Source organism: Phasianus colchicus, chromosome 4 (assembly GCF_987193195.1).
Source record: "Phasianus colchicus chromosome 4, bPhaCol1.hap1.1, whole genome shotgun sequence".
Taxonomy (NCBI): Eukaryota; Metazoa; Chordata; class Aves; order Galliformes; family Phasianidae; genus Phasianus; species Phasianus colchicus.
Window position 1 is genome coordinate 50408914 of NC_143439.1, and position 16632 is coordinate 50425545.

Below are 16632 nucleotides of genomic sequence, written 5' to 3' on the forward strand. Positions count from 1 at the left end.
GCGCGGACTCTTTTATAGTCACGCAGCAGCCCGCGGCGCCCGCCGATTGGGTGCTCGCAGCAGAGCGTGGAGCGCACAGTGCTGCCATTGGCTGTCCGTCCGGAGTGGGCGGGACAGAAGGTGCGAAGGGGCCGTGAGCCGACTCCTGTACTTCGAATGGCATTCTTCGTTAGCCCTTAATTGCGGTTTAACGAGGTAATAAATGGCAGATAACGCCTCCCGGGCGCTTCCTACGGGATGAGGCCCGCCCGGCGGGAGGAAGCGGCCCGAGGTGCGAACTGCCCTCCGCGCCGAGACCGCCCCCGCGTCCTCCCCCGGCACGGGCTCCGCGATTGGCTGAGAGAAGAGCACGGCTGAGAGACGGTCCTTCTCATTGGCCGGGAGTTTGAGGCAGGGTACAAAACGGTGCAGCGGGGACGTCGTTGAGCTGTTTCGTGCTCGTGGTGTTCAGGGCGTCGCTTCGTTGGTGATGTGGCGCTCTGAGAGCAGAGTCGAGCCGGCTGCCACCAGCCCTTCGGCGTTCTGGGAGCTCCTCGCCTTGCTGGGGAGAGAACCTGGCATGGAGTGGCTGCTGCGTAGTCCAAATGGCTGCACTGGATCGCTGGGTTCAAGCGGACAGGAGTCTGGTGGCGGGGACAGAGTGGGTATGTGTAGCTCTGAGGGATTTGGGCATGGGGAGCTGCATGGGGTGGCCAAGTTAAGTTGGAGGTTGGCATGCTCTTTCCTTGGGCTCTGACCCTTGTGTAGGAAGCCTGCTGGGAGCTGCACGCACTAAGAATTTATTTATATTATGTGTTCTTGTCACTTCCAGACCCTTGTGTATGTTCATCTTGACCTGGGGTTGCAGAACGTTGGGGTGCTGTTCTGGGTCCCTAGCTAGGCTTGGGGCATTGCTCTAAGGAGAATAGTCATGGGATGTTCTTACGCTTGTCCCTTCATCCTTATGACTCTACACATGAGAGTCATAAAAATGCAAGGGACATTCTTGTAGAGTTTTTGTATTGTTGTTGTGTTGTTGTTGTTGTTTTGTTTTCTCCAGAGAAACTCAAGCAATAGCTGCAGGATGTTGTAAAGAAAGAAGCTTTTTTCTGCTTGTCAGTGAGACTGCCTTGCTTACCATTGCTAATGTTGGTTTCTTTCTGCAGATGAACTCAGCCATGTTTCTGAGAAGCATCCCTTGGGTCCTTGGCCCCTGAAGACTCTTATGTTACTGGAGGGCTCAGGAAGTAACCACCAATGGCAGCTGTACTGTGAGGGCCTGAAGAATTTCCTTGCCTTTAGAGAATGCATGGCACTACCTGCAGCTTGGCCAGTTCCAGTGGGCCAAGTGAAAGGGTTCTTGGTTATCATGGAGTGCCAGGATCTGCCTCCCACAAAAATAATAATGTACGTGGAAGGACTATCCTTCATCTCCAAACTGGTAGATCATCCTGATCCTCTTCAAGACCCTGCTGTCTGTCATATGATATCAAGATTGAAACGTAGGACTGCTCTTTCAAAAGAGAAATACTCTCCTGTAACAATTGAAGTGTTAAGATCTCTCCTGGGAACTCTGGAGTCTGTGTGTAGCTCTCCTTATGAGTGTATATTGTTCCGTGCCTTATTTACTGTGGCTTTCTGGGGGGCACTACACACAGAAGAAATAGTGGCAAATCACAAAAATGTAGTGCAGCCGAAGCTCTTGTACTTGAGTGATCTCCAGCTGACTGGCTGGAGTGCAAACCTTTGCTTGCGTGCATCTCAAATAGGTCAAGAAAGGGCTTTGGTCCAACTGGCACTTTCTAGAGAGATGTGGGTATGTCCTATTGAAGCTCTCCGTGTCTATGTGGCAGCACGGCCACAAGGAGAGGGTCCTCTCTTTGTGCATTTGGATAGTAGACCTGTCACAAAGAGGGAGTTCCTAACAGTCTTCCGACGTGCTCTTGGACTTGCTGGACGTCCTCCGAATCAGTATGGTGTGCATTCCTTCTGGCTGGGGGCTCTTGTAACAGCATGGTCTTCATGGGTATTCTGATGAAGCCATTGACAGAATAGCAACTACTACTTTTTTTCATCCAAGATGGCTTTGAGACTGTCTTGATTTTAAAACTATTGTGACTTGTGGGTCTGTTGGAATGGATGCATACAGCATATTTGTGCTGGCTCTATTTTGACCTTATGTAATTTCTTATTAAACTGCATTTTCTTTTCATAAACTCTTCTGGTCTTTTTGTTGTGTGCTGGTCAAAGGCTGTGATTCTGCACAACAGTGACATGTTAACTTGGTACAGGCATGCATTCCATTTACAGTCTGGTGGAATGAGAAATAAACCTAGCTGATGACTGACAGTTTGAAGCTAAGCTGTGGATATGAAGAGAGTTCAGCTGCTAACTGAATATGACAGTAACAGAGAAGTTACCGATGTTGTCCAGGCTGCAGTTGCATAGCAGCTGTGTCCAACCTCAGTAGCTGCTGCTATTGTCTCAGTCTCTATGTATGTGGGCCTGCCCCTTGACAATTAGATCCTTCAGTGTGCCCTTTTCAAAAACTGTATCAGACTGAGATACTAAGTAAAAGAAGCCTTTAATTGAAAAGGAGCTAAGCTATCAAAGGTGACCTTGCTTAATTCAAAAGATCCCTTGTAGTAGAGAACATTTGATAAGAGATGGCTAACGTAAATAACCCACATCTGCTAATTGGGGTACTTCTTAGATTTGTCAGTGATTAAATCACATATCTGAGTAGCACCTTCATGGTGTTGAGTGTCACCTTCTATTATACCAAGGGCATTTGAAGTAATGACATCCCCTGCAGTATTTAACATCAGTGTGTTCAGGACCTACCCAGGTTGGCTTCTCTGTGTACCTACTTACTATTGCATTTTTCAGTATTCCAAGAGGAATTTTAGCCACAGCAAACTGTTGCTCTGCTCTATGTGCAGAGCACATCACAAAGATGTGTACAATAGAAAACAATAATTTAATAATTCCCTGCTGTGCATCTGGTAGATCCCCTGCTACAGCTTTACTACCACCTGTTGCAGAATGAGCGTGGTGTGGTGCTGACCCCATATTCCAGTCATCTTGCCTGCATTTATGAATACTAAGTGGTGTGTCAGACTTCTGCAGATCTCCCTGTTGGACTGTAAGGTAATGAGTTAAAATACCCAGTGCTCCCAAAATACACATCTTTCATGTTGTTCCCATATTTGTATTATCCCTGGGAACCACCTACTTAGGAAATTTGCTGCCTTCCCAGCCGACATCTGACAAGGCATGTGCAGTTACAGCTCCCACGGCCCATTGGGAGGTGCTCCCGTGGCCAGAGGAGTGGGTAGGAGGTGACGTGTGGAGGGTTAGGAGCTGCCAGACCTAGCTGGGCTTGAAAGACTCGAGAGAAGGCTTTCATGGTCTAGCATTAAATGAGGAGGTTGGTGGCCCTGCATGTGGCAGGGGGTTGGAGATTCATGATCCTTGAGGTCTCTTCCAACCCTGGCCATTCTGTGATACAGGGATTGTCACCACCAGAGTCTCCAGCACTAAGATTTGCCTAATGGGCAAAGCAGTACACACAGAAAATGTACCAGATTCAAGCCGTTTGCTGAGAGGCCAAGTATCATCTCACAGCCTACTATTAAATGGATGGAGTTTGATTTGGGGCTTTTCTTCATACAACCCTGTTGAAGCCTTTTGGCAGGTGTTTCCTGTGCAGAAAGAAAACAGGTCCCTGTGGTTAAGCTGGTTGGTTTATCTCGGCTCGCTCACCAACCACCACTGTACATGAGTGGCTCTGCCACATTATCTTAACCCTCGTGGAAAACTCCAGAGTCAGGAGAGTATTTTAACACCCAGACCTAACTTCACAACTTAATGTTACCCAGAAAAAGTGACTTTAAAATAATAATAACAGTAATAGTAATAATAATAATAATAATAATAATAATAATAATAATGCTTTTTTGTTTGTTTAGCTGCAAGAACTGGGCTGAGGCAATGCTGCTGGGGTTGCTTCCAGCAGCTCCTCAGCTGGCCCTTTCTGTGCACTGTAATTGCTGTATTTATTCATCCTCACCAGGCTGGAGGGGATGCTGCCCTTGTCTTTCCAACAAAGGAATCTGATGAGCACTGCAAACATGGGAAGTTTCTGGAAAAACAGCACACAGGAGGTCCAGGTCACTCTGGGTCTCATCTAAGCCTTGAGAAGTTAGGGCTGTGAAAGAGCACCCACGGGCACCATAGAAAGGGCCTGTGCAGTCCTCAGAGACTTTTAAAGGAAAACTAAACAGCAAAATTAAGCTGAAAAATCCAGAGATGAATTGCATGGTAATACTCCCACAGAAAGGACACATCCAAGCTCGTGGTAGGTGTGGGACACAAGACTACCTGGGGGCATGTCTATTCCTCCAGCACCTCCAACAACACAATAAATACTTAAGTAAGCTCAGAATTTATTTATTTATTGATGGCCTCCACAAAATCTTCCCACCTTATCCTGCAGAATCAAGCAAAACTATTTTATTTTGTCCCTTTTGTGGGTACATGAACACTCAGGAGAGGGTTTGGGTGTCTACCGATTTCAATGGGAGAGTTGGTACCTATGTTGAAGATGCTACCTTGCCCACTTTGGCTCCTGCTTTTGTAGGTGATCCCAAACCATGCTGTTCTCCAGGGCAGAGCTGGCATGATGTTGTGATGCCCTGAGTCAGCCTGAGACAGCCAGGACGGCAGGGAAGTCTACACACACAAAGTCTGTGGCCATAACGCTTCTCAGCCACTTGCTTTTCATACGACATATGTGCAGAAGCAGCTTTGTTTTGACAAAATATCCTCCTCACAGCTCTCCTCACCCACCCACCATCCCCAAACAGGGTGTTCCTCTGTCTCAGAGCATGGACACATGAAGAAATTAATTGATGGTGTGAATTTACAGTGTGTCGTTTATTCTGTGGTAACTGCCCATGCCTACACACTCCTACTTAGCAAAATGAAAGGTAAAAAGGTGTAAATGACTTCACACTTCATTAACAAGCAAGAGCATTCATCCAGGCAGAGATATTTTAACCAAGCAGCTTACTCCAAAGGAATCTTTGCTTTCTTTGTGGTTTAATCCAGATGCTGTTAAAATCCATGGGAGTATCTCTTGATTTCAGCAAATCATCTCGCTGGCAAAGATAAAGGTGTAGTCAAATAATCCATTCTTATTTCAGGGTATCACAGATATCCTGTGATGTGGGATTTCAAGTGCTTTTAAATGGAAACTCGGTCAGGCTCCCACTCAGTGGGATCTGTTATCTCCCATTGACATAGTAGCCAAATCCTTGTTACTTCAGGACTCACACTTTCACAGAATTACATAGTGATTTTATTTATATGATGGTGTTTCTCTTCATCATAGGTGGGACTCTGCATTTAAAATTCAGAAAAGTTAGAGAGTTAGGCCAAGAGCTCTCAGCATATCTTCAGATTTGGATTTCTACATTTGCAGTTGATCAGGCTCAATTGAGAACATTCCCATCAATTTAACTTATGGAAAACAGCCAATTCATGTCACTCTGAGCCCAGTGGCATCTCACCAGTTTTCCACTGCCATTTCTTTTTTTTTTTTTTTTTTTTTTGTGGATGCTGAAGTGGATAACAATGTTGTGAATTTAGATGACCAACTTCCTTTCCTAAGGAATACTCAGGAGAAATTTTACCTAAAGACTAATGAAAGCCAAAGGAAGAAAACAGTGTTTTCTGTTACCAACACAAGGCTGTATGGCAACCTCACCTGGAGACAGGGCTGGAGACCACAAAATAGAGGAGATGTCCTGTAGGTAAAACCCAGTGATTCTTAATGCCATTTGCACCTTCATACTGGAAAGGCGTTGACACTCTTTGTGATTAAAAGCATATCTAAATGACAACAGTAGCACAGTGCAGTGATTTCCAGTTGCACACCGTACAGGAGAGGGAGTGTTCTCCAATGCTGAATGAGGGATTGTGCATCTGAAAGCTTCTCCATCTCACTACGTCATGGCAATAAAGAATGGGAGCACTCCCTCATCTCACCACATATTTTATACAGCACTGTCTGATATGCAGACAATGCAGGCCTCTTTTACTTCACTGCAGTTTCCTTGACAAGTTTCTCACACGTGCAGACCTGAGAGGAGGAGACCCAGTCCTTCCTGCGTGCATCTGTGCATCTCCCTTTTCTCCTCCATGAAAGTGATAAAGAGGGTGGGTGGAAGGGCCCAGCTCCTCCCTGAAGGCACTAACGACAGAATTATCACTTGGACGGTGAGTACAATGCCCACTGTAGCAGCTTCATCTCTCTTACCCCAGAACAAAGAAAATGACCAGGAGGAATGAATAGAATTTAATCGTGATAATTCAGCTGGCATATGCTTCTGTAAGGAGACCACATCAAAAAGTGAAACTGCAGTCTCATGCGGTTGTTTGCAGAGTCGATGAGTCAGAGCCCTCTCTCTTCCCATGCAGCAGCTCACTAAACCCGTGTCTGCTTTCATACTTTCCATTCCCTTCAGGAGAGAGGGCTGTGTTCATGCTGTATGGTCACGTGAATACTCTCCACCAGGTAATGAGAGATTTTAAGGTCTCAAGCTTACCATGGAATTGACAAGTGAGCATTTATTTAAATTGTTAGACTTAACCCAGGAAAATTCAAAAATTAATGAGTTTCACCATTATTTCTATGGCCATTTCCATTTCTGGGTTCCCTCTGGATTTAATTCCAGTTGGTGGGGACTGTTTTATGAGTGACAATGGTCGAAGAAGGAGGGTTCAGCCCCTCGCATGACATTCACACTGCATGGTTCTCACACCACATCTGTGTCCATCTCCATCTCAATGAATCCTATGTCTGTCTGACATCAACTAGTTACAGCTGATCTTGTACCCTATCCATTGGGCAGCCCCTGAAGTGGCCAGAGTTGGATTCAACGCTGCAAATCTGCAGGGTGAAACACATCCTTCTTGGTCTCAATGCAGAAGCTTAGCTTCAGACATTTCAGCTGTAAGCTTATTCTTGTCTCTGTTTCCTCTGAGCTTAATTTGATCTTGATATCAATGACTGTACATTTGTGTCACTTTGTTGCAAAGTTGATTATTTCTAGTTCTGTTTCTAGGGTGATAGGTGGAGGGAAAACACCTTTAACGGGCAATTAAATTCAGAAAAAGAAACAACAGCTGTGACAAATGCATCCATCCCTCTCCAAGGAGTAGTAACATAAAAAGCTGAAATGCGAGAAATCTGTTTCATTGCATCTGCACCCACCATTTCAACAGCAGCACCTAAACCATGTGCATGATGTAGCTGGATACGCTGTTTGAAAAATATGTTTTCCCTAGGGATTAAACTATCCAGAGACATAAAGTGATCACTTTAGTAACCTGAATTCCTAAGAAAACAAGGATTGCTAGTTTCTCTTGAACAACTATGTCAGATGTAGCTATTTATCTGTGCTATGATCCTGCCCGCTTGCAATTCAGAGGTGGAGAAACTGGTTCCTGCCCACACCACTGCACATCTGCAAATGGCTGGTGCCGATGGAGTCTGCAAGCATGCTCTCACAAGGTGAGGAGAGAAGAGCATGGCCCTCGACCGCAGCACTGGGGCTGCTGATTACTGATCTTTTGCCTTCATTCAGTTCTGCGAATTCTGTCTTCAGGCCAGCTCTTCTGAAGTGCTGTGCAAATGGGTATGCAGAGATGAAACACTTTGAAACATCAGCTACCGGGCCAGAAGTTATGCTTTAAGCTATGCTCAGACTAGTTGTGTCGTTCTAAAAGCAAACCCTACCAAAACGTCAGTATGTATTGTTGGTATCCCAAGGGAGCTTCATGTCACCACAAGCCACCCTGTCTCTTTAGCATCTGTCCACCTGTGTGCAGGGTGTCATTTATGTGCTTCAGAGCAAACAAGCTCGCACACAAGATGATTTTTACCACAGTTACTCAAGTGGCATGTGAGATCGTTTGTGCAAAGTGCTGCATACTAGGCAGCTCCTCCCCAGCAGCCTGAAGCTGGGCAGGATCAAGGCCACAGCTCGAGGCCCAGCAGTGACAAGTTCCTAAGTCTCATGCAAAGCTTGTTTAGGGTGAGCCAATCTCTTGGAAACCGTTTCTATAGAACCTCCACACACAGTTCACACAGCCTTGAGTTTCCTTACCAGTGTTGTGAAGTCTGTAGTAAACATGCAGGCTGAAGAGCACTATGGAAAGCACTGGACCAAAGTTTCATTGACACAAATACTGCTGCACCCTTGGCTGCAGCCATTTGGTGTCCCTGGTTGTCACAGATCTGCTGCCACACCGCACCCAGGACATTCACTTGATCTGCTGTCCTCTCCCATGCCCTGTGCAGCAGTGCTTCTGAAATGGGTGCTGCACACCTCTGAACTCAGGCTCCTTTTTCTGGCCGAGGCACAGCCTCTCCCCATCCCCTGTGGGACAGCCATCCTTAGCTCAGCTTTCCCCCAAGCCAAGGACATGTGCTCCAGCCCCATGAGGCCTAGGGTTGGCTGGGAGGTGAACAGGCACGGGTGTCACAGCCTGCTGCAGCACAGAAACAAAGCAAATTTGCTTTCTTTGGGGGACGTTACACTTTGCTTTTAAGAGTGTGTGATGGCAAATGGCCTCAGCCACCTTCCACAATTTACTGCATAGCACAAGCTGACCTCACATAAGAACCCTTTGCTCTAAGCACCAAATGCAGGGCATTCCTCACTTTTTCTGTTGATCAGTTAATTTCTGGTCTGGGAAGTCAAGTTTGTAGGCAAAAGAATCAGTACAAATTGTCCAAATAACCTCTTGTGCTGCTAGAGGTTCACGCAGGGTAAACAACTGCAGAAACCAGAAGCAAGAAGTTTGGGCAGTGCTCCATTCAGCCACATTATCTCATCTCTGATTTCTTCAGTTCTCAGTAACCTTTTTCACTTTTTACAGCCTCAGCTATTTCCTTTCACTACGCTTTAGCTCCTACTGTTCTGCATACCAGCAGCCCACCTCTCCTCCTTCCCCCTCCTACCTTCTTTCTAACCTTCTTGAGAGCAAACCACATCCTTACATTCCCCTCATTGTTAGCGCCGCCATCGGTGCTGTTCTCACAGCTCCTCACTGCCTTTAGATCAAGTGGTCTCCGAACCTCAACAGCTCTTCAGATGTTCCTCTCTGCAGGTGTTCAGACTGCCCCAGCAAGCTACATCTTACATGTATGAATGAAGATCTCCTTCAGTACACCATATTCACCTCAAAAACCTACATTAGTCCTTGCAGTAAGTGGGAGCTTGCTGTGAATTGGAAACTTAGGGCAGATTTGTGATCCCTTGAAAATATTTTACTGAACAAATGGACTCTGGACACTTCAGAGAAAGAAATAAGGTGATTCATATTTGTGACATTTACTGTGGGCTTAATGTGACCATTAATGCTAAATGTGCACATTGTTCAGTCACTCAGTGATTGACTCAGACTTCAGCTAACTGAGGTACCACATCAGGAGGTGACACTTGCCATTCCTTCAAGTCTTGTCCCCAAAAATCATAAAAATCATACAGAATCACAGAAGGTCTTGGGTTGAAAGGGACCTTAAAGCCCATCCAGTTCCAACCCCTTTTCATGTGCAGGGCTGCCACCAGTAAATGAGGTTGCCCAGGGCCCCATCCAATCTGGCCTTGAAGGGTTTCAGGTGTGGGGCATCCATCTCTGGGCAACTTGTTCCAGTGCCTCACCATCCTGGGAATTTCTTCTTTACATCTAATTTAAATCTCCCTTTAAACATAAAAAGGCTGCAGTGAGGTCTCCACAAGCCTTCTCTTTTGTTAACGTAGAGGGTAACATTCCCACCCTCCTTCCCTGCCTACATCTTCTGAAAACCTTCTAGCCCTTGACTGAAGTGTGTGACTCCAGTTGTGCGATTAATCCTACCATGTTTCTGTGATAGCAATTAGGTCATCCAAAACATGGACTCAGGGAGATTCACAAGGGATTTTTGCTCCCCAAGCATCTGACATGGTCAATGAAATGCATTCTCCTGCAGGTTGACTCCCTTGCCCAAGTTCAGTTCCTAATGGGGAAGCAGAAATATGACTACTGTCAAATACCATGAATGCTTTACACCTCCATTTGGTCAGATGTGACGTGTGACCAAATGTTCTTTGGCAAGAGACAGCTGTACTTTTCACATCTCCATCTACTTTACCTGGACCTGAGCAAGGCCTTTGACATGGTCCCCCATCACATCCTCATCTCCAAACTGGAGGGAAGTGGATTTGACGGGTGGACAACTAGATGGATAAGCAATTGGTTGAAAGGCCGCAGACAGAGGGTGGTGGTCAATGGCTCTATGTCCAGGTGGAGGCCGGTAACGAGCGGTGTCCCTCAAGGGTCTGTCTTGGGACCGGTGCTCTTTAACATCTTTATTAATGACATCGATGAGGGAATGGAGTGCACCCTCAGCAAGTTTGCTGATGACACCAAGCTGAGTGGTGCAGTCGATACGGTGGAGGGAATGGAGGCCATTCAGAGGGACCTTGACAGGCTGGAAAGCTGGGCTCGGGTGAACCTAATGAGGTTCAATAAGGCAAAGTGCAAGGTTTTGCACTTGGGCCGGAAGAACCCCAGGCACCTGTACAGGCTGGGGGGAGTTGTCCTTGAGAGCAGCTCGGCAGAGAAAGACCTAGGGGTCCTGATAGATGAGAAACTTAACATGAGCCAGCAGTGCGCTCTGGCAGCCCGGAAAGCAAATGGGATCCTGGGCTCCATCAGGAGAGGGGTGGTCAGCAGGGATAGGGAGGTGATTGTCCCTCTCTACTCTGCTCTTGTGAGGCCCCATCTGGAGTACTGTGTTCAGGTGTGGAGCCCTCAGTACAAAAAAGACATGGAGATTTTGGAAAGGGTCCAGAGGAGGGCCACGAAGATGATCAGGGGGCTGGAGCACCTCCCCTATGAGGACAGGCTGAGGGAGTTGGGTTTGTTCAGCCTGGAGAAGAGAAGGTTGCGGGGCGACCTCATTGCAGCCTTTCAATATCTGAAGGGAACTTACTCCCAGGAGGGGAGTAAACTCTTCATAAGGGCTGATAATAGCAGGACACGGGGAAATGGTTTTAAGTTAAAAGAGGGAAGATTTAGGTTGGATGTTAGGGGGAAGTTTTTTACTAGGAGGGTGGTTAGGTCCTGGAACAGGCTGCCCAGGGATGTTGTGGATGCCCCGTCCTTGGAGGTGTTCAAGACCAGGTTGGACGAGGCTCTGGGCAACCTGATCTAGTAAAGGTGTATGTTTGGTGGCCCTGCTAGGCAGGGGGGTTGGAACTACATGATCCTTGAGGTCCCCTCCAACCCAGGTCATTCTGTGATTCTGTGATACTCTGATGACTCCCAGCAAGGCTGGGTCTGGCCTCTGATCCTTAGCCCATGGAGAAAAATGCAGTCCCTGCAATGTTCTCCCTACATGGCTGTCCTGCCTCCCTAGCTGACGTCCTGAATCCATTACTAGATCTTTTCAATAACTTCTGTATGGCCAGTGAATGTTCATAAGAAAACCTGTTTGTTCAGTCTTAAGTCTGACTCTGCTTGACTCTCCTGTTTGCCCAGCATGTCCCGTGTGATAACCATGAGATCAAGGAGCATCACGGTCACTGCCTGCTCCATCTGTGACTCATTTACTCACATCCCACTGGGATCACCAAATCATGAGATGCTTGCTGGGAAGCAAAGTCTCTCACAGCTGCCTGCTGTCATGTAAAGTTGTGCACACAGTTTTCTTTTTTTTTCTTCTTCTTCTTCTTCTTCTTTTTTTTTAATTTTTTTTTTTAATCTCCTCCTTCAAGCTGCTGTATTGTCCTGGCACGTTTCTCTTTTAAATTCTGACTTTCCAACAACTCAGTGTCTCACAGCCCAGTCCTGAAGCCCATTGCACCCCACCAAACTCAGGTCGAAGTGGGAGCTGGTCTGCAGCCCCAGAGCATGCATTTATTCAGCATGGCACCAGGATTGGCCTGCAACCCATGGCCTCACCAAGGCAGGTGGTGCCATAAATGATCTTGTTATGACCAAGAAGGGACTGTGCATGGGAAGGTCTGTGGACAAGAACAGGGAAATGTAATTAAACTACCACATAGGGAGGAGAACTGAAGTTGCTGTCTGGAAATCTGTCAGAACAAAGATAATCCCCTAATTTTTTGAAGCCACTTTCTGTATTAGTTCACAGCAGTGTGAATTTATACTGGTGGCTTACCTGTCTTGGTGACAACTGCCACATCAACACAGGCATGGGCTCTGTATTTTGGGACAAGTGGCTTTAGCTCAGGCATCTCTGCACAGTGCTTCCCACCCAGACCAAGGAGATCCCATCTCCTGTATCTCCCAGCCCAAATATCCTGGGTCTCTCTGAGACCTTTTCATCAATATGATTGATTCCTCATCTGCATCCCTTTGGGCTTCAGGGAAAAGGGTGCTTGATTCTCTCCAACATGGACCTGCAGGAGACTGCACTACAGAGGACTACTGACCACGAGCACTGTTTTCCATCAGAAAAGTACAGCATCACCTCCTTTTCCTCTCTTTTAGTACACCTGCAAGCCCTTAGAAACCCTGGCACATCTTCTTTTCCACAGCCTAGAGTTGTTTTTAAGCATTACTTCATTATCTTGAGCAGTGCAGCTGCCTGCAAGCCCCTGCCCTGTACAGAAATGAGTGCAATTTCCACTCACGTTCATGTTGCCTTCTCTGCTCATCTCCTGCAGCTGCTTTGTCCACTGCTCTCATGAAGAGTGCATCTGAGCTCCACAGTTTCTGTCTTTTCTTCCTGCCCCAGTGTGTCCTTCTGGTGCTTGCAGGCTCCTGTGAAATTATAGGGCCCACTGCTCCTCCTGCAGCTCATGCCTCACGTCCAGCATATAGCTTCTCTCATTAGTCATAGCATGCACAGATCTGCAAACTGACTCGGTGGAATTAAGGTAGTTATTTTCACAAAGGTAGGTACTCCCAGATTTTGCTCTACTTTTTTTCTTCTGTCACATGCACAGAACACATGGAAGTGCTACATTTTAAGGGTGCGAAGGTCACAGTTGCTCATCTCCTGACTGCTTTCCCCAGTCTTGCTAAACCTACATCTTTGTTCAGATTGCATTCAGTCACTGCTGTTCACCCATAAAGGGAACCAAAGCATTTTCAAGGAGATGAGACTCTGGTAAGAGCTTATCAGTTAGCCACTAACTCCTTTCTGTCTAAGACTGTCCCTGTAAGTCCATGAAGATCAACCTAGCCCAGAGCCCAGCCTTCAGCAGCAGCCACTATAGGAATGGAAAGTAGGGGTAAGTATCAGTGACCTTCCCTCTGTTTCATGCTCCCAGTGCTCAGCATTGCTCCCTCCAGTACAGTCTGATTTTTTAATACAACAGTGATGAATGATAGCTCAGCCCATTGCCTGTGCTTTATACAATTAAGAAGAACATTATGTTGACAGATGTGACTACAATCTGGAATAGTAAAGGGTTCAGTGCACTGTAAATATTCTCCTTTCTCTTTTGGTCCTTTGTACTTACCTCTTCCCAACCCCTGCAGTTAACTGAGGGACTACAAAGCCCCAGTCCTGTACAGCTGTGTCACTGAACTGTTCAGAGCAAACCCTGCAGGTCAAAGCAGTCACCAGAACCATTTCTCAGAAGGCGAACTAGGACCTGGTCAAGCTGATCCTGAACTAACCCCCAGTTTAGGACAGCTGCACCAGATTTGCATTTCAAGTTACTTGTTCAAGCTTGCATGGGTTCAGTTGAAAGCTGGGTTAGATTAAAAACTTTCCAGTGGCTGAACTGAATTTGGCCTGGCTTAGTGGGAGAGGGGTTTCATAGCAATTGCCCAATCCAGTGCCCTAACCATGAGCCAAAGCTGCAGCTCTGGTTTAATTGGTCAGCATCTCCATGATGGATCAGATACCAGTACAAATTCCACCTACCATATTATAATTAAATATGTGTATATATTTTAAGATCCAGTTGAAATCCTAAACATGTCACTTATGAAATCTTGTGACCTCCAGCCCTTGCTGAGATGCTGTGTTGACACTGGCTTGTAAGCAGCAGAACTAGTGCCATGGTGGCAGCTAAATGAAAGCCAAGAAGTCAATTAGCATCCCATAGATAAAAAGAACAGTTTTCAGAAAAAAATAGAAAATTCAGCAGTTGGTTGTTTGTTACCAGAGTATTGCAATGTAAGAGACACAGCCTCTCTCCAGTTGCTTCTACAGAATGAATGCACCTGAGAAGCTGACAAGCATCCTGCCCCTGACTAGAACACAGCTGAGAGGAGGCAAAGTTGGCAAGGAACTCAGAGCAGCGCTGCCTGCATCTTATTCCAAAACCTCAGCCCTTTTGGTACAGAAGTGGCAGTGGAGTTTTGGGGACACAGCCTCAGTCATGGGGGGGGAAACGCCTGGGCCTGGTGAGAGCCCTCCTGTAAGCTGGTGCCCAGGAGCAGCTGCCCTGCTCTGTGGAGCCCAGGGCAGCAGGCAGGCTGCAGGTTTCTTCTAAAGGCAAGAGAGCACCTTGTGCTGCATGGAGGCATCAGCTGTTGTTTCCTTCCCCCTTCCAGAGACAGAAACAACCACTGACATGCATGTGCCTGTGCCCTCCTGCTCCACCCTAACATGAATCACACTGACTTCTGCCTAGGGTGAGAGAAACATCAGTCAGAACCTCGCTGAGCCTCACAGAGGCTTTGTGGGAGGTGTAAGGCATCGCTCACTTGCTTTTTCATGACTACAAAGGCAGCAACAACTCCAATTTTTTACTAATTACTAACTCAGAGCTCTGCCAGAAAGGGATGTGCCATGGAAAAGACGGGATTTGGGCCAGGGCCACCTCCCTCCCAGGGTTGCCCCATGGTGATGCTGCTTATCCACAATCCTTGGGTCCCAGGCAGCATGACCACGCTGGCTGCCACAGCTGCAGTAAGTGCTTACAGCAACATCAGCACTGAAATGTGCAAAAGGGTTGTTCACAGAATCATAGAACTATTTGGTTTGGAAGGGATCTCACAGCCTACCCAGCTCCATGGCCATGGACAGGGTTGCCACTCACTGGATGGTCCCCATCCAACCTGGCCTTGAAGGCCTCCAGGGTCGTCTTCTCCTGCATGTCACTGTGAGCACCACTGCTCAGAGCACAGCAGGAGGGATGTGCAGGAGTTCACCTGGAGCGGGCACATGCTGATATCTCATCAGGACTTTTTGCACTTCCAGCTGTGAAGGAGAGCTCTGAGAGATAATGCATGTTTCCTCACACCCAGAGGCAAAAGTTCACAGCAGCTACTCCAAGGCACCTTCTATCAAGGCCCCTTCTATCAAGGGTTCAGCTGACCCAGTTGTGCCTATAGCTGTTATTTTTTCACAGGCTGAACTGACTTAATTAAGTCAAAGTAGTTAACTTGCTCACAAAGGCAGGAATGGACAGGCCATTGTGATCTTGTGAAATGGAGCTTTTTATCCTTTGTCTGCTAACTGAGCCCTGTGTCAGAGAGGCATTAGGAGAAAGTGGTAGGAGACATGAATTGCCCCCATTTATTTGAAATTATTGTAATGGCTGTATTCACTTGAATGCAGTGGTAATATAGGAAAGGCTGAGATGTCAGAGTGCTGACATTTCTTTTTTCTTCATGGCTGAACCCCGTGGTGATTGATTTCATCATGGTACCATGTATAAGAAGACTGCATTAAATGCATTTTCTTTAGGAACATGAGCATTGACCAGTGTGGGTCAGACACCTGAGCAACTGCAGAGTGCGCACAACACAACAGTTACACAACTACTTGCAAACTATTAACTACACGTTTGGTCTGCCAAACAACAGCAATTATGTCTGCCAAACTTGAATAATGTCCCATACGATTTTTTGAGGGGTAAGGGGAAATCTGAAACTTTTCTATGATTTATTCTTAGAAAATACTGTATGCTGTATATCAAGTAAGTCCAAAAAGGCTGTGAAATCTGATTTAAGATAACATAAGGTGTGCTCACCATGTTTTGCAAGAAAATAGTTTCCAGTTTTAATCGCAGCTGCACATCTATTCACATTTTATCCAGCTTGCAGAATTCATCAAAAAAATTTGAAATTGACTGAAATTGATTTTTTCTGTCAAAATGACAAGTCAAATAATGACAAAAATCATTGTGTTCTTTCAAATATTTCTTTTGTTTGTTTGTTTGTTTTGTTTTGTTTTTTGCTCCTTTCAAGCTCTTTTAAGAGTTAAACCAAAATGATTTTGGTGACAAAGTAATAAAGTGAAAGGTTTGAAAAAACAGAAAGGGAACATGTGGGCAAGGTTCCTCCTGTTAGCTGAAACTGTTCAGCCCAACCGACACCAGGTGGTGCCTCTGTTCGGAAGCTCAACATTTTTGCCCACCTGTCATCTGAATGTGTTTTTATACTGGAGCTGAACCCAGTGACCTCGTTCCCCAAGTGACATGGGCTAAACAGCACCAATATGGTTCTAGGGCAGCATAAGCTGTCTGTCACTACCTCCACTTGCTACCCATGCTGTGTGCTCACTGAGGTGAGCTGTTGAGAAAAGAGGAGAGGAGAGGAGAGGAGAGGAGAGGAGAGGAGAGGAGAGGAGAGGAGAGGAGAGGAGAGGAGAGGAGAGGAGAGGAGAGG

The 16632-nt window shown here is 46.5% G+C and overlaps 1 protein-coding gene across 1 annotated transcript; it reads left to right on the forward strand.

The window, feature by feature from the left end:
* Nucleotides 1–398: 398 nt before the first annotated feature.
* On the forward strand, nt 399–2449 carry LOC116226038 (uncharacterized). Its single transcript, XM_031588743.2, has 2 exons — nt 399–644; nt 1146–2449. The coding sequence occupies exons 1-2, from the start codon at nt 470–472 to the stop codon at nt 2012–2014; spliced, it is 1044 nt and encodes a 347-aa protein (XP_031444603.2). The 5' UTR covers nt 399–469; the 3' UTR covers nt 2015–2449.
* The last annotated feature ends 14183 nt before the right edge of the window (nt 2450–16632 follow it).

Coding starts and splice junctions, on each gene's coding strand:
- LOC116226038 (XM_031588743.2), top strand. CDS start 470: ATGTGGCGCTCTGAGAGCAGAGTCGAGCCGGCTGCCACCAGCCCTTCG. Junction 645..1,145: donor TGGTGGCGGGGACAGAGTGG/GTATGTGTAGCT, acceptor TTCTTTCTGCAG/ATGAACTCAGCCATGTTTCT.